The sequence below is a fragment of the Xenopus laevis genome, chromosome 9_10L (assembly GCF_017654675.1).
Source record: "Xenopus laevis strain J_2021 chromosome 9_10L, Xenopus_laevis_v10.1, whole genome shotgun sequence".
NCBI lineage: Eukaryota > Metazoa > Chordata > Amphibia > Anura > Pipidae > Xenopus > Xenopus laevis.
The window spans coordinates 27,591,133-27,617,235 of record NC_054387.1 but is presented as its reverse complement, the minus strand read 5'-3'; the positions used below and the strand labels follow the sequence as shown (position 1 = coordinate 27,617,235).

The 26,103-nt window shown below is 40.3% G+C and overlaps 1 protein-coding gene across 11 annotated transcripts in view; it reads left to right on the top strand.

Annotated features, from left to right (window-relative positions):
• Positions 1-729: 729 nt before the first annotated feature.
• The window catches only part of baiap2.L (BAI1-associated protein 2 L homeolog), a 156,479-nt gene continuing 131,105 nt past the window's right edge, over positions 730-26,103 (top strand). For 10 of the 11 annotated variants that reach the window (XM_041577338.1, XM_041577341.1, XM_041577343.1 and 7 more), the window contains exon 1: positions 730-869. In XM_041577338.1, the coding sequence (XP_041433272.1) occupies positions 822-869 (48 nt within the window). In that variant the 5' untranslated portion in view covers positions 730-821. The remainder of the gene's footprint in view (positions 870-26,103) is intronic. The other variant, XM_041577345.1, reaches the window with a different exon arrangement.

Sequence of the window (26,103 nt, the reverse complement as noted above, 5' to 3'; positions counted from 1 at the left end):
TACAAATTTTCATCATCTGGACCGGAACAATGGGGATTTGAAAAATGATTGTATCTCCAGCGCATCCCCAGTGTTTTTTAACCAATGTAGGTGTGGTTGGGCAGCATGCCACCCCCCTAAAATCATGCCACCCTAGGCCCGGGCCTAGGTGGCCTTTCCACACCCAGCCTCTATGTCGCCTACCCCATGTCTGTTCCTCTTTCTCCCCGTCTGTGCTATTGACCCGTCTATTTACACTTCCTCGCATGTGCGCTTCGTTTCGCGCAGAAGAGCGGCATTTCACGCACGTGTAGAAGAGCGGCATTTCGCCGCATGTGCTAGAACAGCCGGTGCCGCGACCTGCCAGGTCATTTATAAAGCCAACATTCAATGACACTAGCACAGATGGCCTTGCCTTTATGCATCTCTTTCCTGTTGAACGAACAGATATGCGCAAACAACGTTCCATGGTTCTAGAGATTTACACACCAACTCAAAGTCACAAACCAGCTGCTGATTTATCCATTTCCTGCATGTGCGACGTATGCCAACAAACACTGACTGACGCCAAGGAAGCCAATCAAAACAGCGAACGTAGCCATTGAGCTATCATTGCAAAGAGCTGGTTGCTTGGACACGGTCGAGGTTGTTTTGGAGGAGGAACCTAACCTGAATGCAGGCGGGGTTTTAGGGGCGATGGAGGCGGGGCTATTTGGAAGCTACACTTGTCTCCGTATTTAAGGAGTTGCACAACACTGATATTCAGTCAATTTGTTCCAGCCGGCTGTGGGATTATCGGCTTGTTTAGCCACCCTCGGTGTACAGCACTGACAGGAGTCAGGATGTCCCGATCGGAAGAAGTGAACCGGCTCACCGAAAATGTCTACAAGGTAAAAGCTATAGCGAACCCGCTTATCATTCCACATTTACTAAATCTCTACGGATTTTCCAACACCTGTTGTTTTACCTAGTGCTCCCAGCATCTTTTTCTCTCTCTGACAGTCATTACTAGAAAAACTATACATCCGTCAAATCCGATTATTTACTTAGGAGCAAAAGCGCACCCGTTCAGTAACCCTTAGTAACCCGTACCATTCGCTTTGCTCATGAGCCAAATGCAAGTTTATACATAGCATATGGTACTTGGCCAGCTAATGCAGTGTCTAAATGTCTGTGTGATACTGATATGTTTTTATGTTGTTGCACCATATAGAATACAGTATATACCATAGATAATCTATCATTCTCATCAGTGATTTCTCCCTTTTCTGTCATAATTGTGGAACAGGAAAATAACTTTTCTATCAGACTTCAAAATATGTTGGCTTTGTCTGTCTGTCTGTCAGCTTGCCAGCTTGCCTTTCTTGTTACCTGTGTCCAAAAAAAGAGGCAAATATGGAGCTGTATATTTTAAAGAGATCAACAGAGCACTGGGAAGGCTAAGAAGGTCTCCAGTCTCTTTAGGGTTCATGTCTGTTTATAAGATATGTTCTAGGCAGGGACTGCACAATTTTCTTCATTTTATTTTCTTCAGTTAGAGGTGCTGTCCAGGGTGCAGTGCTGATTGTTCTGATCTGTGTTTTGAAGCATGGGGGCCCACAGATCCCCAGAGAGTATACAGATATAATCTACCCTACATCTCTGGATGCCTAAGAACAAGCAACTTTTATATATAGTGACCTCCTCTGGTGCAAAAGCTCTCAATTATGACAAATCAGGGTTGGGCATAGCCAGAGGTACGTTCTGTTCACACAATGATACACAAGTACAAACGCAGACTTGGCACTATATCAATTTTGTTTTCTCTGCTATTGAGTTCAGCTTTGTTTCCTTTCTCCCTGATATTTGTTGTTGTTTTTCTTTAAAATAAGAGAGGAGGATGCACTGGTTGTTTCATTTTGGAACAATATCATGTTTTTGAGAAGATACAAGCCTGGTCTTGTTTTACCCATAGTCGTTTATGGAGTACACTTCTTTTCATTGTTCTGTCGCTTGTGTTTCTGCTGTGTCACAATGCTTAAGGCTGAAAAGTTGGTGTATGGAATTTTAGTGATTCACAATATTCCAACAACCAAGCAACTCTCTATCTTAATCACTAAAACCATCTAATCTGAGATCACCCCTATTAGTGTCCTGTAAAATACCTTCAGTGTAACACCAAATACTACGCTGTCAAACATGGATGCCCCTACCTACACATTCACAGAACAAGCATGCCCTAGGCATGTGTGCAGGCTTCCCGTACTCATTAACATTTGTTCAGAGTCTTCTGCTCCGATTAACCAGAAAATGTATTTTAAGATGAATACTGTTAATATTAAAACTGAAAAAAAAATCTAAAACAAGCTTATGTTATGTGTTTTCTGGAATTATGGAACAGAGGGTAAATGATCACTTTAATTGGCAGTCAGTTTCCCTTTAACAATTTCAGAAGCATTCTGGCACTGAATCGTTCCCTGACATCTTCATACTGCATTGTGCTGTGTGTGTCGGCGTCATTTACAGAACGCCACTTAGTCACTGATGTTTCACTAAGGCTAACTAATTGAACATATTATGTACATTGCTTGGGTTGGTGTACTTTACACTGTATCAGGACATATAGGTTATTTTTCATTAACAGCTTGTCAAAGTGGAAAATGAATTGGTTGCAGTTATAAAAGAAAGCCGTATCAGTGAGCTTTGACGTTGAGTGTATAATTACAGTGGAGAAGGAGGGAGGGACAGACCTGTTGCTTTGTTACTTGAAGGTCCAGCTGTGACTTTGAAGTGCAATGCACCTGTAACACCCCTGAATTGCCCATCTGTTACAGAAAAGTCTCCCTGCCCAACACAGTACCTGATTTATATATGTATGTCTATATGTGCTGAGATTATCATTCTGCATAGCAAGCAGCATGGAAGGATAACATTGTATTTGTCTTACTTGAAAAGCATACATAATAACAAGCCCTGACTTGTATGATTTGTTATGTTTGTGACTACAGAAAATATTTAATGATATAGCATACAATTATGTAACTGCTAATGCACTGCAGCTCTGAATCATGCAGTGTTATGCAAATACACAGAATATTCTGCTGGGTTGGAAAAAATATTAATCTATTTTAGTGACATTTTTTTTTATTGATACACATAAAGTGCCACAGAAACATTAGCTTTCTAAAATAAGATCTTTTGGTATTAGTGATGCTGTTTGTACATGGATAGAGAACTGGCTAAAGGATTATATACAAAGAGTAGTTATCAATGGTACATATACTAATAGTTCTATGGGGTTTACTGCACAGTTCCATATTTGCTCTACTGGCATGCAAGGGCCAGTGCCTAGGGTAGGTTTAGGAGAGTGATGTATTGTGCCAGAGGTAAAGATTTCACTCCTGTCCAAGATCCAGTGTCAAGTTTGGAGGGGGTGGGTTATAATGCACCTTGCAGAGCATTTGTGCTACCAGCTCAGCGCATGCCCAATGCAATTTCTCTTATGTACACTGACACGCTGAAGCTCCTGGGATGGCAGTGGTCTCTACTAGGTCCATTATTATTTAATCTATTTGTTAATGCCTTGGGAGATGAAGTTGAAAGCAGTGTGTGTGCAGATGACACACACGAGTCATTCTTGCACAGGATTCTGGGATCTATCATCTGCAATCTGGGAGTTTTAGTAATACACAAGATTCCGTGCTGCTAAATTGAGGCTATTAATTTCTAATTTAAATATATGAAACTATTATACCCATAATTGGATATGCAATGCTTGATGGAGAAGAGTCTCAGAGAAATAGTTGAAATCAATGTCAGTCAGCAAGTGCCAGCAAAAAGTTATTGTTCTATATTAAAAGGGGTATAGATTTACAAAAAAGTTAAGTTAACAGCACATATCTAGGAAAGGCTAGTCAAATTGGGACTGTTAACAGACGAGAAGATGCGCACATGAACCTATCTATAAATGTGTAAGGACTAGAGCTCATACAATAAACCCTCTGGTGCTTTATTCACTAGAAGAAAGAGGGAACAAGGGCTTTTCATTGAGACTACAGAAGGAGCTTACATTTTAAGGTGCTAAATCGATCATTTACAGAGAGCGAAGTTGTGGAATTCTGTCCCTGAAGCAGAAGCAGTTGTATTTGCATATACTCAATCCTTGCCTGAAGCTATCCAGTGTATCTTTTTATTTTTTTAAGCAAATGAGTAATACGTGGGTAACAACATTATTTCTCTCTCTTCTTCTAAATAAATGGGGAGGCCCATTTATCAACATTCTGATTTTAATATTTCTTAGAAACCACAAAAAAAATCTCTAAAACCACAAATGGCGAGCAATTTATTAAAAAATCTGAATAGAAAAAGCACAAACAAATACAAATGGTGGCACTACTCTCAAAACCATTAATACATCAGTAACATATTTAATAGCACTCTACAGAGATAATCCAGTGAGTCAGTGCCTACTGACACCTAAAGGGAATCCTAGTACTCTAGAACATTCTCCAAACATTATAGATGTTGTTTTATGACCGTTAGTCATGCAGTGAAATATCTTGCTAGGTATTTACACTATTGGGTTTTGTAAGGCAGTAGTGGCATCCCAAGGGGTTTTCTTGTGCCGTTTAACTGGCCTTTGCAGACATGTTGTGGGTAACCAGAGCATAATTTCTGCTGCTTGCCAAAGGTAGTGATTTCAGTATGGTTATGTTACAGTGACATGATGCCTATATGACCTTAACAGTGTCAAAAGATGAATGGGTGGACTTTATTAATGGAGATTTTGCTCTTGGCATATGAATTGTGCCTGTGCAGAAACTTTATTATAAAACACATCTATAGTCCTATATTTGACAGAAAGAAGTACATGTAGTTTAGATTTAGATTAATCGCATATTGTTTTCTGTATTCCGAAGAGAACTGGGCTTATGGCTGTTTCTGGGTGCTGGAAATTGTAGTTCAAGAATAGTCAAACGGTATATTGCACATTACAATATGTATTCTAATTATATTAGTTATTTATAATGATTTAGATATAATTGACTAAATTTTTCATACAATGGGTCATCAGTTGCTGGGTCCCAGGAAAGGTACCTTCTGTGCCCAACCATAAAATCAGCCCCAGTGAAGATTTAGGAACAAAAAAGTTTTGTTTATATGTCTCCATTAAAAAATGTCTCCAGCCTGTTCTGTAGTTTTTTTTTTTGGGGCGGGGGGCAGATATCTCTAAGGAATCTCAATTACAAGAGTTAATATTTTTCTTTGTCTTATGATATGGTTTGTTTATTTTGTCTTTTGCAATATTCCACTGTAACTTTACCGCACAATGCAAGCTATTGCATCTGTCCCAGATTCCATGGAGTCTCTTTTATATAATGGTTTGATCCTGGCTTATAGTTCTCATCAAAGACCAGCGTGGAGTGTACGTACAACACTGTGCTTTTTTATTTCTTTTTTCAAGCATGAATAGAATTCTGAAACCTCTCTGCAAATGAATGAAATGGTAGAATGTACTATGTACTGTATATATTAGTGCATAATATAGTATGTCAGCTGTGAGTATCTTGTGTATATCTAGCATAAGGTTCATTCAGACCTGTTATAGGTGGCAGCCTTAGAGGAACATAATTTCAACCAAAACTGTGTGTGATCTGGGCCTATTCAAATTGGATATATTAATAGTTATTTATTTATATGTTGACACATATATTTGGCCATAGCAAAACAAGAGACCTGTGGCACAACTGATGTGGTTGATTCAGTGATCAGTGTTTTATTCAGCTCACAAAACAAAGCCGCAACGTTTCGGGCCTCTGCTGGGCCCTTTGTCAAGCCTTGACAAAGGGCCCAGCAGAGGCCCGAAACGTTGCCGCTTTGTTTTGTGAGCTGAATAAAACACCGATCACTGAATCAACCACATCAGTTGTGCCACAGGTCTCTTGTTTTGCTATATACAGTTTTTGGGCTTTGGGCAGCTTTGGGCCCGAAACCTGACGGCACCTGACACCAATCTGGTGTTACAGACCTAGAGCAGCACTCCACTGTTGGGATTGACATATATTTGGCCAGTGATTAAAATTGCTTTTTCAGTTAGATGCATTTGTTCGTTCAGGGTTAAGTGGTTTGGTTGGCTGCCAGAAGACTTCCTTGTGCAGTTTAGTCCAGACCTACTTGTTTAGTCAAATGACAGGATCTGCCTTTCACTGACCATCTTAATCACTAGAGAAGTTTCCAATTATATGGTTAAAGATTATAGTGTTCATGGATTTTCATCTCTGATATGTATCCCTCAAGCAGTCGTGGAATGTAACAGTAGGTTAGGTTGGAAAATGACACAGGGGTCCATAAAGTTCAACCTTAAGTCTATAAATAACCTACCCAACTGCTAATTGATCCAGAGGCAGGCAAAACACCCCATTTCAAGCTTCTCCTATTTGCCTCAGAGGGGGAAAAATCCTTCCTGACTCCAAGATGGCCCTGGATCAACTTGTACTATAAATTATCTTTCATAATCCTGTATTCCCTCACTTGCCAAAAAGCCATCCAACCCCTTCTTAAAGATATCTAATGTACCAGCCTGTACGACTGATTCCGGGAGAGAATTCCACATCTTCACAGATGTCACTGTAAAAAAAATCTTCAGAATATTTACAGGGCCAGATTTGCCCCGAGGGCACCCGGAGGCCGGCGTCCTGCATCGCCCACTCCCTCGTAAAGGATAGTTGCATCCTTTCTTCTTCCCAGAGCACTAGCGCCTAGGCATGCCGCCCCTTAATCTATGCCGCCCTAGGCCCAGGCCTTTGCGGTCTCGCCACAAATCCGGGCCTGAATATTTTAGATGTAACCTCCTTTCTTTTAATTGGAACAGGTGCCCACGTGTAAAGGTCCTATTGGTAAATAAAGCATTAGAGAGAGAGAGGGATTGTTCACTTTCAAATTAACTTTTAGTATGATGTAGAAAGTTATATTCATAGACCATTTACAATTAGTTTTCATTTTTTATTTGTTGTTTTTTAGTTATTTATCTTTTTATTTAGGAGCTTTGCAGTTTCTGCAATTTGGTTGGGTCCTAGCAACCATGCACTGATTTGAATAAGAGCCTGGAATATGAACAGGAGAGGCCTGAATAGAAAGATAAGTAATAAAAAGTAGCAAGAACAATAAATTTGTAGCCTTACACGGTTTTTGGCTATTAATACCCCACTGGCAAATGAAGGCTACACAACCACCTACCTGATTGTTGTTCCACAGTTGTGTAGGAAATCACTTAACTAATCTTCACTAGATTCATTGCTTTCCCTTCCAGATCCAGTGCTCAGAATCATTCTAGTATCTTATGTCAGCAGGGCCAGGCCAAGGTATTTTGGCACCCTAGGCAAGGGCTTCATTCAGTGACCCCCCACCCGGTCCTGCATTACCATTTCCGACCTTACCATTCATATTGCACCTGGTACCTGTGCCAGCAGCCATCGTGTTTTCCCATGTACCTGTGCCAGCACCTATTATATTGTTCCAATACCAGTCAATCCCTTAGATTGCTCCCAAGCCCCTAATCAGTACCTATGTCAGCAGCAGCTAAAAAAATCCATCATATTGCCCCAAACATCTTTGTACCTGGACCAGCAGCCACCATATTGCCCCATATACCTGAGCCATCAGCAAATCCAATCCCTCATTTTGCTCCCAATTTGTACCTGTTCCAGCAGCAGCCACACAATCTACAATATTTCCCCCAAATATGTACTTTTGCAAGCAGGAGCCTAGAGGGAGGTGGTTTAAAAAAGTGAAAAACTATTAAAGGCAAGCAAACCAGGGTTTAAAAAAAAAATATCCCCTTAAAAGTGCGCCCCCCCCCATGATTGTGCCCTAGGCGGTTGCCTACTCTACCTACCCCTAGTTCCGGCCCTGGATGTCAGGAACAACTGAAATGTGGGTTATGTGTTCCTTGGGAGGCATGTGGTCGGCCTCCAGTCATAGCTTTCCGGTGCAGTCATAATTACTGCCGATGACAGAAGAGAGCAGGAGACGGAACCCCATCAGAACCACTCTACATACAGATGTACTACATACAGTGACACACCTGAATAAAATTCACCTGAATTAAGTGTGAACAGGTGAAAAATGTGGGCAGTTTCAGTCTGGGTCTCCGGTGTGAACAGTACAGGGCTTTAGGATGTGAACCATAGAGGTGTCATTAGATGGCTTTTAGTAAGTTCTGATAATACATGGTTATGGAAGATGGCTCATAGTACAAGTTGATCCAGGGACTGGTCCAATTTCCATCTTGGATTCAGAAATTTTTTCCCCTCTGAGGCAATTTTTTTTCCTTCAACTGTATCAAATATACATTAGGCAGGTTATATATAGACTTAAAAGATTGAACTTGGGGGGGTCTTTTTTTTCAAAGTAACTTACTATGTTACTATGTTATTTTCTCAAATTTTTTCTCTAATCATGGAGTTGGCCACTTGTATATTCCATTGTTTCAAGCCACATGTTTGATTTGCAGGAGGGGGGCATCAATGTGCCTTTATGTCAAGGAGTAGAGTACTCCATTTCCTCCATACAGCCTTTGAAGTCTTGCAAGTATGGGCCAGCCTGCCTACTGAATGCCTCCTATTTCTGTCCTTACTGGTACTTGTTAAAGGAGAATTCAACGCTTTAACAAAAAAAAAGCCTAACTGCCCCCCCATCCCCGGGGAAAGTGCCCCATACTTTATACTTGCCACTCGGCACAGATTCTGGCATCGGAGTTCCACGCAGCCATCTTCCGGGTCTTCGGCAACCTGAGTGGGAGGCCGACATGTCGGTGAATGTGCAGTTGGAGAAATTTGGCGGTTTGCGACAACTGGGCACCAGGTGACTAAATGCACATGCGCCAAAACCCTTCCTTGAGCAAGTCTAAAAAGCTTGAGCGCTAGTACGGCTTGATCTCTGCAATACAGCCAAAATAATGAAGCAGACAGAGGAGAACACACACCGGTCGTCGGAGCCTAAAACTGAATTGTAAGATGCAGGCGACTGTAGTATATAATCCCTGCTTGGTTTGCGCATCACCATAGCAACCATGTAGTTTAGTTGCTATTGGTGCGTGCATAGTCTCTGATTGTACAACAGCACAATGTTAGGTAGAAATTCCATAGTTGCCTCATCGACTACTCCGTAAAAGATGATCCACTATTGGAGCACACTGTGCATTTGACTTTAAAAGTGCCAAAGTTGATGCTGCAGCATTTTAACTGGATAACCCCCAAACACAAAGTATAGCTAATGTTATTTTCACAGATCAACAGAGGGCACTCCAAACACAGCAGCCTTGACAAAGGCTATAGTGCTGAAATGTTGGGGTATTCTCATCACTGGCAAGTGTGTCCGTCTCCTGTGGTTGTCTCTTTTTGCCTTGAACGTATAACTAGGTGGTATGTATATGTTCGTCAATATTGCCGTGTATAAACTGCTTTGATAATATACTGATTTGTTTGATGTATACATAGTAACATAGTAAGTAAGGTTGAAAAAAGACACATGTCCATCGAGTTCAACCTTTTTTTTTTTTTTTTTTTTTATTAACTACCTATCTGCCAGTTGATCCAGAGGAAGGCAAAAAACCCATCTGAAGCCTCTCCAATTTGCCTTAGAGGGGGAAAAATTCCTTCCTGACTCCAAAATGGCAATCGGACTAGTCCCTGGATCAACTTGGACTATGAGCTATTTCCCATAACCCTGTATTCCCTTACTTGCTAAAAAGCCATCCAACCCCTTCTTAAAGCTATCTAATGTAGCAGCCAGTACAACTGATTCAGGGAGAGAATTCCACATCTTCACAGCTCTCACTGTAAAAAACCCCTTCCGAATATTTAGGCGGAACCTCTTTTCTTCTAATCGGAATGGGTGACCTCGTGTCAGCTGGAAAGACCTACTGGTAAATAAAGCATTAGAGAGATTGTTATATGATCCCCTTATATATTTATACATAGTCATCATATCACCCCTTAAGCGCCTCTTCTCCAGCGTGAACATCCCCAATTTGGCCAGTCTTTCCTCATAGCTAAGATTTTCAATACCTTTTACCAGCTTAGTTGCCCTTCTCTGTACCCTCTCTAATACAATAATGTCCTGTTTTAGTGATGGAGACCAAAACTGTACGGCATATTCTAGATGGGGCCTTACAAGTGCTCTATACAGTGGAAGAATGACCCCCTCCTCCTGTGACTCTATGCCCCTTTTAATACAGCTCAAGACCTTATTTGCCCTTGATGCTGCTGACTGGCTACAGCCAAGTTTATCATCTACAAGGACTCCAAGGTCCTTTTCCATAATGGATTTGCCTAGTGCAGTCCCATTAAGGGTATAAGTGGCTTGGATATTTTTACATCCCAGGTGCATGACTTTACATTTATCAACATTGAATCTCATTTGCCACTTAGCTGCCCAGATTGCCAGTTTGTCAAGATCCTGTTGCAAGGATGCCACATCCTGGATGGAATGAATTGGGCTGGATAATTTTGTGTCATCTGCAAACACTGATACATTACTTACAACACCCTCCCCTAAGTCATTAATGAACAAGTTAAATAAAAGTGGACCCAATACTGAGCCCTGGGGGACCCCACTAAGAACCTTACTCCAAGTAGAGAATGTCCCATTAACAACCACCCTCTGTACCCGATCCTGTAGCCAGTTTCCTATCCATGTGCAAACGACTTCATTAAGCCCAACAGACCTTAGTTTAGAAAGCAGTCGTTTGTGGGGCACAGTATCAAACGCTTTGGCAAAATCCAAATAGATCACATCTACTGCCCCCCCACTATCCAGAATCTTACTTACCACATCATAAAATGCAATCAAATTCGTCTGACATGACCTATCCTTCATAAAGCCATGCTGATTGTTGCTCATAATGCCATTCATTAGGACAAAATTTTGAATGTGATCCCTTAACAAGCCTTCAAATAATTTGCCCACCACAGATGTCAAGCTTACTGGCCTATAATTGCCAGGCTGAGATCGTAATCCCTTTTTAAATATTGGAATAACATCAGCTTTTCTCCAATCCATAGGCACCATACCAGATGACAGTGAATCTGAGAAAATCAGAATTAAGGGCTGGTCTAAAACTGAACTAAGCTCTCTTAGAACCTGGGGGTGTATGCCATCAGGCCCTGGAGCCTTGTTTACATTAATTTGTATTAAAGCTTTTTGAATCATATCCTGAGTCAGCCACTGACTAGATTGAGCTGAACCATTCGTGCAGTTATTAAGTGAGCCTGTGAACCCAGACTCCTCTATTGTATACACTGAAGAAAAGAACTGATTTAACACATTTGACTTATCTGTATCTGTTACAACCATACTGGTACCATTATTTAATGGAGCAACACTCTCAACCTGCATCTTTTTACTATTAAAATATTTAAAAAACTTTTTAGGGTTAGTTTTCACCTCCACCGCAATTAACTCTTCATTTCTTTTCTTAGCCTTCCGGATTGCTGATTTACAACATTTATTACAGTGTTTATATTCATTAAATGCAGCTTCTGTCCCTACAGATTTGTAGTTTTTAAATGCCTTTCTCTTCTTTCCCATTAACATCTTTACCTCTGTATTAAGCCACACAGGATGATTCTTAGAGCTTCTACGTTTAGTCCTTAAGGGAATAAATTGAGAACAGTAATGATTTAATATCATTTTAAAGGACAACCATTTCTGTTCTGTGTTTTTAGCTGTAAACCTAATGCCCCAATCAATGCTCTGTAGGGCAGCCCTCAAGGCACTAAAATTAGCTTTGGCAAAATTCATGGTTTTTGTTGCCCCAGTATATTTTTGTTTTTTGCACCAGACATTAAAAGATATAACATTATGGTCACTATTACCCAGGGGTTCAATGACTTGCACATTTGCTATAAGTTCTGGGTCATTTGAGATCACTAAATCAAGAATAGCATTTTTTCTGGTAGGCTCCTCAACAACCTGTGCTAAAAAATTGTCGTGCAATAAGTTTATAAACTTGTTCCCATTAACTGATCTAGCAGTACCGTTGCTCCAGTCAATATCTGGGTAATTAAAATCCCCCATTATCATTACTTTACCTAAACTAGCAGCCTTTTCTATTTGCATTAGGAGCTTTGTCTCTTCCTCCTCACTTACATTAGGGGGTCTATAGCATACTCCTACAATTAATTTGCTGTATTCTTTACAATTGGTGAAGAACTCCACCCATACGACTTCTGGCCCCTCATTTTCTAACACAACCTCCTCCTTTATATGAGCTTTTAAATCCTGCCTAACATACAGACATACCCCTCCTCCTTTTCTATTGCCTCTGTCCCTCCGAAACAAAGTATAGCCACTGATATTTACTGCCCAGTCATGCGACTCATTCAGCCATGTTTCGGCCACACAATCACATCATATTTTCCTTCCATCACCAGCAGCTCCAGCTCTCCCATTTTACCAGTCAGACTTCTTGCATTTGTAAACATACATTTAATACTGGCACCATATTGAACATATGACATGTGGTCCTCCCTATCCTTAACAGTATCCCTAGCCAAATCTCCTCCCCCATTTTCCCTTTCTTTGCCCACTATCTCATCTAACCTGTCTACCACTGAATCTTTTACTGAACCCTCCCCCCCCCCACACCTAGTTTAAAATCTCCTCCAACCCTCTAGCCATCTTCTCTCCCAAAACAGCTGCCCCATCATCATTGAGGTGCAGCCCATCCCTAGCAAAGAGCCTGTAGCCGACTGAAAAATCAGCCCAGTTCTCCAAAAACCCAAAACCCTCCTCCCTACACCAATCTTTTAGCCACGCATTAATCTCCCTACGCTCCCGCTGTCTCCTTAGCGTTGCTCGTGGCTCAGGTAATATCTCTGAGAAAATTACTTTGGAAGTCCTCGCCCTCAGCTTTGAACCTAGTTTTTTAAAATCATTTTTGAGGACTTCACCACCTCCTCTAACTTTGTCATTGGTACCTATGTGTACCAAGACCGCTGGGTCTTCCCCAGCCCCTCCCAATAATCTGTCAACTCGTTCCACCACATGCCGAACCCTAGCACCAGGCAAGCAGCAGACTGTTCGGCATGTAGGGGCCTTGCGACAGATTACCCTATCCACCTTTCTAATAATTGAATCCCCTATAACTAGAACCTGCCTTTCCTTCCTTGCACTCCCCCCACCACCCGTATTAGAGCCACTGCCTCCCGGGGTGCTCCGAGAGTCAGCCTGCTCCATACACGCCAGTTCTGAGTTTTCCTCCCCAGCATCTTCAGCCAAAACGGCGAATTACTTCATTGCTATAATATATATATATATATATATATATATATATATATATGAGATTTTTTTATTATATTCTTTTAAGTGTGCATACCCAATATATACCGTATATGTTATTTTCACACTAGAGCCAGTTTACTAATAGTATATTTTTTTAGTGCTAAAAAATTTGGATTATACTAATTACTCTAAACCACAAAAAATTGTAATTAATTAAATGAAAAAACACTGTGCTGGAGAGTTCTGCACTCCAGGAATACATGTGCAATCTAGAGAAAAGTGGGCACAGAGGTTTTCTTCTTTCTCTTGTCTAGGTTTCTATACAAATGGATAAACACATTTGTTGTTTCTAAAAAATACAAATGTATTGACAAATGTGTGAAGCTGACATTTGCCTTTTCCAAAAGAGCTGTAGCTGAAAGTTAAGCCCATACCAGCTCAATTCGTTGTTCTGAACAGCATTTCCAATAGAATTCAGTGTTATTGCTATTGAGTAGATAATGCTGCAACAGGGCAGTAATCATTTGGTACTTTTAAAATTTATTTGGTCTAGGTAGTCACCAAATCCACTATTTTTGGACTTTGCTAAATCCCAAACCAAAACGTAGCAGATTGATGAGCTAGTTGAAATTGTGCAAAAAATGCTACAATTCAGAGAGAACCTGACTAATATCTTGGATATGAGGCCATGTCTACTACCTTTAGACTGGAGCAAAGAGGTTCAGCAGAGCTCCTATTCATAATGCAAAGTTTTATAATGCATAGAATTAGTTCTATGTTAATTTCCAACATAAGAAACATGCACATTTAGTGTTTTTTCTCTCTGCCAGCTTACATGCAAATGTGCCAAACACACCTACATGCCTTTGTTATTTGTAAGGGCGTAACTTGTGGACAAAGCAAATAAGTGCTCAGATGTGACTGGGAAGCAGCCTTGCAGAGATGATGATAGAACTCATAAGCAAAGTCTGCAGTTTAGATAGTGACTAAATAGCAAGACAATTAAAGGGGACATCTTGCCTTTGATTTGAAAGCCTTAGATTTGATAGCATATTGTATAAAAGTCTAAAATGGTACCATTCTTTCTTTATTGTTTACTTGTATAATTATTTTGCCTTTTTTCAACCAAAAATGTAAAGTGCTATACAGTTACCCTGGCCACTGTTCCCAGTAAACAGAAAAATGATTTTTTTTTTTTGATAGAAAGAGGTATAATTAATTTATACCAATACCGCGCCACTGCACTATTGACAAAAAAGGGGGGGGGGGCTGCTTCCTTGAATATCACCGTTCACACCAGGTTAAAACGACACAGGAAATCTGAAATAGAATGTAAAAGGAAGCGCACACATAGAGTAGTATTGTCTCAATTAAGATAAGCAATTAAGCCCCTAGAGCCACAGAGTGTTTAAAAATGGTGCCTGGAGAGCTAAATTGCAGAAGATCCACCAGTGTGATATTCTTCAAGGTTCCCCCTTTCGGGTATATACTCACAAGATTTCTTGGATTTTTGATGCATGTAGTAATGTTCGTTCTTCACCTTATAAGTTTTCTCCAGTCATCCACCAAGTAATATAATGAAGATATAAGCAAAATATAGTATAATATTGCTTTAATAAATATTAAAAATCACCATAAAACAAACGATTTTCTACTCACAAGGATCACCAGATCATAAAGCACGTAGTACCCAAAGCAAAATAAAAGTCCAGAGTTCTCTGGGTTCAGGAAGGTTTCTCCTGTTGCGTCTGTGATCGATGAATAAATCAAACTGCTCCAATATCCGTGATCAATGAATAAATCAAACTGCTCCAATATCCAACGCGTTTCGCAGTCTCTCTTGACCGCTTCCTCAGGGAAGGTGTGATGATCACACAAGTCCTTGTAAATCATGTCGGTGCTGCTTCCTCCCTGTTGCAGGCTTACCCGTTTATATTTATTGTGACATAATTACCCGCAACTTGATGTTCAAATTTTAACATTAGCAGCAAATAATCCACAATACACTGTGAATTTCTTGGAATGTGTTTATATGTTTATTGGGTATTTGCTGCTAATGTTAAAATTTGAACATCAAGTTGCGGGTAATTATGTCACAATAAATATAAACGGGTAAGCCTGCAACAGGGAGGAAGCAGCACCGACATGATTTACAAGGACTTGTGTGATCATCACACCTTCCCTGAGGAAGCGGTCAAGAGAGACTGCGAAACGCGTTGGATATTGGAGCAGTTTGATTTATTCATTGGTCACGGATATTGGAGCAGTTTGATTTATTCATCGATCACAGACGCAACAGGAGAAACCTTCCTGAACCCAGAGAACTCTGGACTTTTATTTTGCTTTGGGTACTACGTGCTTTATGATCTGGTGATCCTTGTGAGTAGAAAATCGTTTGTTTTATGGTGATTTTTAATATTTATTAAAGCAATATTATACTATATTTTGCTTATATCTTCATTATATTACTTGGTGGATGACTGGAGAAAACTTATAAGGTGAAGAACGAACATTACTACATGCATCAAAAATCCAAGAAATCTTGTGAGTATATACCCGAAAGGGGGAACCTTGAAGAATATCACACTGGTGGATCTTCTGCAATTTAGCTCTCCAGGCACCATTTTTAAACACTCTGTGGCTCTAGGGGCTTAATTGCTTATCTTAATTGAGACAATACTACTCTATGTGTGCGCTTCCTTTTACATTCTAAAACAGAAAAATGACTTGTTATGAACCTTGATTTTTATTATTCGTATTTGTCATGACTTATCTTTACAGGCCCCTTGTATTCATTATATTTTAATCATGACATTCCAGACTTGATGTAGTCAAAATAGACCAGCTAAATAATAGAAAAAAAACCATAAACATTAAGACCTGTTACAAATTGGCATACTTCTGTCCAACATGATGTGCTAAATGAAGTTTCGTTTTTTTATTTTTTTTTTTGGCCTTGTATCATTGATCATAATAACACTTCTTGGTCTCCTAGTAGATCAACTCCAGCCATTTTAAATGGTTTGATGCCAGCAAATGGCCACCAGCTAGTGTCGGACTGGGGCACCTGGGGCCCACCAGAGAATCTGATCTGAAGAGCCTCTCCACCCACAAAGCCCATAAGGGAAAATAAAGGAAATGCATACCAAACTGCGATACAGGCAAGAGAACACTGCGTTTCAAACTGACACACCATGCACAAAAAAGCCATGCCATCATGCGGCAGCAACATGCTTAAAAACATGCCAAAAAAAGAAGGTATCATAGCATGTATTTTGCTTCATACCAACAAATGACAAGCCATAACAAATATTATCTTTCTTTCCCTGATAATGTCAGGGTATAATCTGCCTGCCTGTCATTGAATAACTTTTTTTTACACCAATCAGTCTTACTTACACAGAGAAACTCAATGATTTCAGAATTCTGCAACAAGAATATGTTATATTTAACAACACAGAACCGTAACTTCATCCTTAAGCAAAATCAGTATAAAGCGTTCATGCAATTGACCAAATAGATAATATATTTGAAGTTTCTGCATAAAGGGTTTGCATAAATACATATACATACAACTAACCAGGCCTGGGCCAAGCCAGTCAGGGGGCCCAAAGGCAATCAGACCGCCCTTTCACCCCCTTGCCAGGACAGCCTCGCGTGTGTGTGCGCGCATGCATCCACAACCGAGCGCGTGTCTGCTAGTGTGTGTCCACGTGTATGTGCGCCAGATATTACAATTCGTGGAGGGGAGAGAGCGAGAGCACGCACAGAAAAGCTTGCTGGAGCATGCCGGTGGGAGAAAAAGGGTCCGGACCAGGGGTAGGCGAAAGAAGAGGTACATGTTTGGCGCCCCCACTTCATTGCGCCCTAGGCACGTGCCTTTTCTGCCTACCCCTAGTTCAGGCCCTGCAACTAACTGTAGATCACTATATCCTTGGATATTATGCTTGTACATGAAATCATCCAAGCCAGTCTTAAAGGCATTAACACAATCGGCACAGAATCACATCATATTCCGGCAGTGCATTCCATATCCTTACTGTCCTCACTGTGAAGAACCATATGCACTGCTGCAGGTGAAAAATTCTGATGGGTCAGTTTGGTATTTAGTGAGGAAAATACTAGGGATGCACCGAATCCACTGTTTTGAATTCGGCCGAACCCCCGAATCCTTTGCGAAAGATTCGGCTGAATACCGAACCGAATCGAAACCCTAATTTGCATATGCAAATTAGGCGTGGGAAGGGGAAAACATTTTTCTCTCCCGCCCCTAATTTGCATATGCAAATTAGGATTTGGATTCAGTTCGGCCTGGCATAATGATTCGGCCGAATCCGAATCCTGCTGAAAGGCCGAATCCTGGATTCGGTGCATCCCTAGAAAATACTAACTTTCCGATCAGACTAAAGCTGACCATAGATTTTTAAAAGATATTTTCATTATCGTGAGACCAGGATTATCTCGAAAAAATTGTTTAAAAGTATGATTTGTCCATCAACTAAAAAGACCATTTCAGGCGATATTGACAGGAAAACTGAGGGTAGCTGCCTGCTAGGCCCTGCAAACATAGATAGATTGCACTGGGACCGATAACATTTTTTTAACCTGGCCGATCAATTTTCTGACAGATGTTACGAAAAATCGTAAGATGCACAATCGTTCGATTCCCACTAACTTCATGATAATTGGTCGGATTTCACTGAAAACGATCGTTCACCAACGAAAGATCTTTGTGTCTATGGGGACCTTTAGTTAACAAGGACCTTGCACCTGCATCGTATGCTTGGTTATGTTTATGCTTGTATGCATGGATTTACAATAGATTATTCAAATTGCCACCTTTGTTTAACATTCAATACAATGGTGCAGAAACTGATGTAAATGTGATAGGGACCTTGGATTCTAAGCTGATTGGGCAGCTGCTCCCTCACTGACACGCCACTCACTGATTCCCCTCACGTGAAGGATGCCTGGCTGGTAGTGACATCATCAGGCAAAACTGAAAGCATGCGCACGATTGATCCAGAGCACAGCAGGGAGTCCGGAAGAAGAGCAGCATTGCTAGCAGGTGCCAGCCCAGGTGGAGCAGTGACAGCACGGCCCACTAGGTCCACTGGGATGGCCCATAAAACTGTTGGGAGTGCACAAAACCAGAGCTCTCAAAACTGGAGCGCACAATCCGAGCCCAAAATCTAAGCCAGTCTGATATTGCCACGTGCTATGGGTTGGGTTCACCCATTGGAGTCTATTGGCATAAATTTTGCGGCGAAACTTGGTAAAGAATTTTGCTCATCACTAGACTGCCCTTATCTTTCACACACCTCCAAAATGTCTTTAGTAGTAGGGTATATTAATTTTAGCACAAATGGGTAGAGGTACCATCTTGTATGCATTTTTAAAATTTGTCTCCTGCTATTAGGTTTCTATATTTATCTTATGGGTGAGTGTATAGGCCTTAGGCCTAACTGCATCAGGAAATGCACACCCTAGTTTTTTTTTTTCCCCCACAATTTACAGACTAAATGTGCTTAAACTTAAACTTCAGGTCATTGATTAATTTAACCCCAAATGAGAAGATGTGTGTGTATTGGAGGGCTAGTCTCTTCAGGGGCAATCCTGGCCCCTCCACCACCTGAGGAAGCTCACCTTTTTTGTGCTGGATGTGATCGCTAGCACAGAGAGGGCAATTGAGCTCTCTGCGCTAGAAGAGATTAATTTCCATTTTTTAAAGTAACTAGCGGGGCGCTGCTGCCTGAGGCGAGTTACTCCTGTTGCTTCATTTGCACAGTGCCCCTGAGTCTATTGTATAAAGGCCTCATATTGGATGTAACTACTTTCCCTTTCAGGGCTCTGGAGTACCAGTGGGATAGTTGAGGGTATGATTGATCTGAATTTTAGAACAAATGGTGCTTTTTATGCACTTGCTTAAAAAAAACAAAAAAAAAACAGACTTCTTTGATTTTTTTTCTTCAAATTTCCCGGGGCAGACACATGCGCAGTAGAATGAAATAGCCAACTTTTTAGTTAAAGTTTGGCTTTTCTCTCTACTGCGCATGCGCAACCACAAGAAGAAGCCAATGCATTTTTTTGCTGATAGGAGCACCGGCCCGGGGTTTCAGGTTAGTCAATACAATCACATTTGGCACCCCCAAGTGCAAGAACACTTTCCTTCTCCTTTAAGAACATTTTGTCACAGCAGCTAAATCTCTGGTTAATCCTGGGAAAATTGCAGTGCCTAAGCAATTTCATAGTTCCAATGGTATGATTTTTCATTGCTGGAACCCCCTAAGCCTATATTCTTGGAAAAAAATAACTTTGGTTTGCATAGTTTTTTTGCAACAAGCATTAACCATTGCCTGCAAAAAGAGTCTAGAAGATCTTAATGGCTGAAATATGCGTGGATTTTATCCTTTATTATTATTTTTTTATAAGTCTTTAAATATACTTAAATTAATTGCAAATGTAATCTACAAAGTCTTAACAAGGACTTGCATCTAGTGTTCCCAGCATTAATTTTAGTAGGTTGCTGAGAAAGCTTCCATTAGGGAGTACAATAAAGGAACCTGATGGTTAAGAGAAATCAGATACATAGATTTTTGTTTTCATCTTCAAGACTTTCAGGATTTTCTTTTCTAAGCTTTCTAAGTTAGTCTTCTGAGGCAGCACTGTCGAGAGATGCTACTGTAGGTCACACTGGGCAGAGGGGCGTTGCGCTTATTCTTGAGGCTGGAGTACTCTAACCATTTGTATATTTTTACTTATATAGTGCTACTTATGCATAGTGCATATTGAACTATTTGAACAATTGTACTACCCCCAGCCCAGTGGGATTTACAATCAGCTGTTCAAACTTCTGGCAACTTAAGCTTGAGATACAATGGTACAGAGTGTTGAGTACATTTGGGCTTGAGTCTGCTTAAATGAAATGTTGTTAAAAGAAGAAAGTTGGGGTTCTGCCTGACTAGTAATTCTGAAATGTTTTTATTAGGGATGCACCGAATCCACTATTTTGGATTCAGCCGAACCCCCGAATCCTTTGCGAAAGATTTGGCCGAATACCGAACCGAATCCAAACCCTAATTTGCATATGCAAATTAGGGGTGGGAAGGGGAAAACATTTTTACCTTCGTTGTTTTCTGACAAAAAGTTACGCGATTTCTCTCCCGCCCCTAATTTGCTTATGCAAATTAGGATTTGGATTCGGTTCAGCCTGGCATAAGGATTTGGCCGAATCCAAATCCTGCTGAAAAAGGCCGAATCCCGAACCGAATCCTGGATTATATATTAAAGCTACCTCAAGGTGACTCCTGATTGTAGACCGTACACAAAAGCAGTGTTCCAGTCTATAAATAAAGAATATCAATGCATGGTATTGCCATAGCACTCTCAACAAAAACGAATGTCAAGAAATTTCCACTCTAGCAAGGCCTTTATTAGACTTCATTAGACTGACTGTCTGATGGGTCATACATTTATTTTCCACATATTGTATTACAGTCACATGAAGAAAACTATTTGATAAACCAAGTCTGGTAAAAACCCATACAGCTATAGAAGATTTTAAACTCTGTAGTGGTGTTTTCTATGATGACATTCTTGCCAATAGGGTAATGGTTATTCTAGACCAACTTGAAAAATTACAGATATAATATTTCAGCCATATTTCAGTTTCTAGGACTACAAATTAGCATTCACCTTTATTTGAATCTCAAGATGGGCCTTTAGGAGTGTCTAGGAAAGCAAAGCATCTCTGTCCAAATTATACCCTAACTGACCTTCCATCTAAAACCCTCCACAGGGCTGCTAACCATACAGTTTGGGTGCAAAAATCTACAATAAACTTTAATCAGTGGTTTCCAAACTGATTGAACATTGCCAAAATGTTCCTTCCTCTTCACAATTTATTTCAGATAGATTTCCTACACCAAACACGGCCTCCTCTGCTCTCTCTAGTTTCTCGTTTCTCATTTTTTTTTTTTCTGTTCAGTCCCCTTATATATTTTCAAATAACCATTATATGCCATCTTAAAGGAGAACTAAAGCTTAACTAAATAAGTAGCTAGAAATGTTTTACATTTATGTTTTTTGCTTCTGTACCAGCCCTAGGCAACCACAGTCCTTTAGCAGTAAAGATCTGTGTCTGCAATGATGCCCCAGTAGCTCCGCCTCTTCTTTTCTGCTGATTCACTGCACATGCTCTGTGCTGCTGTCACTTACTGAGCTTAGGGACCCACTCACAGTACACATAGAATAGAAATGTCACAATATAAGGCTGATAAGTAATTAATACAGATAATTACAGAAACCAGTGCAATTAGCATCAGAATTTAATAATCGGCCCTGTAGCATCAGCTTATATTATAAGCCAACCTCATTTTCTGCTTGATAATTTTTGATAAGCTTAGCTTCTCAACAGCTGCTCAGAGCCCACTGAGCATGTGAGTGTCACAGAAACTTTCCAAGATGGTGACCCCCTGTGACAAGTTTGAAGTCCTGGATCATTGCTGCTATTGACAAGCTGAAACTTTAGGCTGGTACAATAGGTTCAGTGTATAAAACATTACATTTTTAGCCACATTCAAGAGTAGATCTCTTACTGCTGCCTGGGGCACCTGGGGACCCCGAGGGAGCTCGACAGCAGCAGTTCCGGGGATAGCCAGCAAGAGGAGAGACTGGGCCAGGAGGTGCCAGTGCACAGGAGCAGCAGTAAGAGATCTACTCTCGGCTCAAGGACTGATCCCAATGTGCTACCCGTGTGCTGCTTTACTGTGACAGCAAGAAGAGAGAGAGCAACACTGATACAGTTCCACACTGGGCTGGGGGACCTGAGGCCGAAAGGGTGCGATACTTCCTCCTGCACTGCCGCTGTTGGAAACCTGGAAGATAATGAGCCAGCTAAAATCGCCTTCCATGAACACTCACGCTGTCAGTAGAATATGGGAGAAGAAATCGAGCACCATACAATGGATCATTGTCGCCCTTTCGCCTTTTCTGTAGAGGACAGGAAGCAGAGTTTCTGTAAGTTATTTGTTAAAGGGGTCCTGTCATCGGAAAACCTGTTTTTTTTCAAAACGCATCAGTTAATAGTGCTACTCCAGCAGAATTCTGCACTGAAATCCATTTCTCAAAAGAGCAAACAGAATTTTTTTTTATTCAATTTTGAAATCTGACATGGGGCTAGACATATTCTCAATTTCCCAGCTGCCCCTGGTCATGTGACTTGTGCCTGCACTTTAGGAGAGAAATGCTTTCTGGCAGGCTGCTGTTTTTCCTTCACAATGTAACTGAATGTATCTCAGTGAGACATGGGTTTTTACTATTGAGTGTGTTCTTAGATCTACCAGGCAGCTGTTATCTTGTATTAGGGAGCTGTTATCTGGTTACCTTCCCATTGTTCTTTTGTTTGGCTGCTGGGGGGGAAAAGGGAGGGGGTGATATCACTCCAACTTGCAGTACAGCAGTAAAGAGTGATTGAAGTTTATCAGAGCTAGTCACATGACTTGGGGCAGCTGGGAAATTGACAAAATGTCTAGCCCCATGTCAGATTTCAAAATTGAATATAAAAAAATCTGTTTGCTCTTTTGAGAAATGGATTTCAGTGCAGAATTCTGCTGGAGCAGCACTATTAACTGATTCATTTTGGAAAAAATTATATTTCCCATGACAGTATCCCTTTAATAAATGCTTTGCTGTTTTAAAGTTTAATTTTCTTGGTGTTTTTATTTCGCTCTATACTAACGAACTTTTAAAAAAATGTTTTTGATGTTACTGGTCCTTTAATGCAGAGAGGGTCTATTGTTGCCTATCAATGTGATGTCATGTTTAACCTGTAACCCTGAGTGATTTTCTTCTTCCTCTTCCTGTGTATGCTCTCTATGAAAAGTTCCTGTTGCAGACATGTTTTGCTGAAGTGTTTATGCTGAGTTCTATAAAGCAACCAAGTTACTGTTCTCACAGAAGTTGGTGTCTGTCCTTATTTACAGAGAAGCTGCACATGCAGTTCAGATCAACTCTCTGCTAACATCTTTCTCCCCATCACTTTTAGTTACTCACTTTTTGGGAGCCAAAGCACCAATGTTTCTTTGGAATTAAAGGTGCCTTCTTTTTCCATCTTTAGAAAGGTACCATGCAGCTTACGGGATACTTTTTGTGACTTCTAAAACAAATTATTTCACAAGTGATCCAGTAATCTGGATGCTGTAACACCCATCACTAAACTACTTCACCTTTATATAATCTCCATAGTTTTTTATCCTCATTGATATTTCTTGCCCTTAACTCTCCCGAACTTATACCATTGCATCACCCCCTCCTGTTCAATATTGTTAGTAAATAAAATTAAAAAGCCTGCAAAATATGCAGTGAGTTAACAAACCTGTTTCTGCTGTTCGAACGTGTTTTGTAGTGCTCTTTAATTTTTGATGCTGACTCCGTCAAGGTGAATGATTAGATAAATGCTAAACTGCAAACATTTCACTGAAATAAGGTAGTAATAACAATACATTTGCAGCCTTACAGAGCATTTGCTTTTCAGATGGGTCCAGTGACCCCATTTGAAAGCTGGAAAGAGTTAGAAGAAGGCAAATAATTTAGAAACTCTAGAAAATAAATAATGTAAACTAACTGAAACGATGCATAGAAATGGCTATTCTAGAACAAATTAAACGTTAACTTAAAGGAGAAATGTTATGTTTTGGGTAGTCGAGGATGAGTAGAGTATGACTTTTATTAGCAGAGTCATGCAGGCATTACACATTAAGCTTTCACTTTTAAGCTACCAGGAAGTATGCACAGTATATGTGAGCACAGTGACATCTACAGGCCATTTGTATAAACACCACATGAACCACCCCTTTAAATGACTACAGAATGCTTTGATTTTTATGGTAGCATGCTGGCTCCATCATTTATCTTATTTATAATAAGCATATCAGTGGCATCAAAGTAACTCTAATTAGTTTGAGCCCAATGTCATATGAGCCATATTTCTTCCACATCTCATATTGATTGAAGAAAGAAAATAATGTTAAAAACTTTTATGTACAGCTTTTTCATGGCCTGACTGTACAAGTAAACAATGACAGTAGTAGCAAAGTCAACTACACCCTAAGAAAATGTCAGTTTCCCAATTCATCACAAATAATGTATGCCTATTACATGTTTAGCCTTTAGAATTTCTCATTCTGCATGCTACGTGGCACCTAGTCATGTTTAAAGCATGGCAGATTGCACCACAACAGGTTTTACCAATATCAATTTAAATATTTCCTCACTGTAAAAAAACCCCTTCTGAATATTTAGGCGGAACCTCTTTTCTTGTAATCGGAATGGGTGACCTTGTGTCAGCTGGAAAGACCTACTGGTAAATAAAGCATTACAGATATTTTTATATGATCCCTTAATATATTTATACATAGTTATCATATCACCCCTTACGCACTTCCTTCTCCAGCATGAACATCCCCAATTTGCCCAGTCTTTCCTCATAGCTAAGATTTTCCATACCATTACCAGCTTAGTTGGCCTGTTTGAGCACAGGAGACCGAAACTGTACAGCATATTCTAGATGGGACTTTTCTAGTGCTCTATACATTGGAAGAATGACCCCTTCGTGCGGTGAATCAATGCCCCTTTTAATACAGCTCAAAACGTTATTTGCCCTTGATGCTGCTGAATGGCATTGCTTGCTGCAGCCAAGTTTACCATCTTCAAGGACTCCAATGTCCTTTTCCATTATGGATTTGCCTAATGCAGTCCCATTAAGGGTATATGTGGCTTGGATATTTTTACATCCCAGGTGCATGACTTTACATTTATCAACATTGAATCTCATTTGCCACTTAGCTGTCCAGATTGCCACTTTGTCAAGATCCTGTTGCAAGGATGCCACATCCTGGATGGAATTAATTAGGCTGGATAGTTTTGTGTCATCTGCAAACACTGATACATTACTTACAATAAATACCCTCCCCTAAGTCATTAATGAGTCAAATAAAAGTGGACCCAATACTGAGCCCTAAAGGAACCCCACTAAGAACCTTACTCTAAGCAGAAAATGTACCATTAACAACCACCCTCTGTACCCTATCCTGTAGCCAGTTTCTTATCCATGTGCATTAAAGGAGAAGGAAAGGTTAAAACTAAGTAAGCCTTATCAGAAAGGCCCACTTAAATATACCAGTAAACCCTCAAAGTAGTGCTGCTCTGAGTCCTCTGTCAAAACAAACATTGCATTTCTTTTCTTTTATTGTGTACACATGGGCTTTTGTATCAGACTTCCTGCCTTCAGCGTAAATCTCCTTGCCTCGGGCGTGAGCATGCTCAGTTTGTTCCTCCCCCCCTCCTTTTCTGCTGTAATCTGAGCCAAGAGCTATAAGTGAGCAAGGAGAGACTCAGACAGGAAGTGATGTTATACCAAGCTAATCCTGCAGCTCCTATCCTAAACAAACAGAGAGCTTCTACAGCTTTTTACTCAGGTGTGGTAAAACATTCTACAGAATAAATATAGCATTCAACTTGCACTATTGCAGCTAATCAAATTTGTCTGACATGACCTATACTGCTCATAATGCCATTCACTAGGACAACATTTTGAATGTGATCCTTTAGAGAGCCTTTAAATAATTTGCCCACCACAGATGTCAAACTTACTGACCTACGATTGCCAGGCTGAGATATGCTTTTCTCCAATCCATAGGTACCATACCAGATGAAATCGAATCTTGAAAAAATCAGAAATAGGGGCTGGTCTAAAACTGAACTAAGTTCTCTTAGAACCCGGGGGTGTATCCCATCAGGCCCTTGAGCCTTGTTTATATTAATTTTTTTAAAGCTTTATGAATCAAATCTAGTCAGCTACTG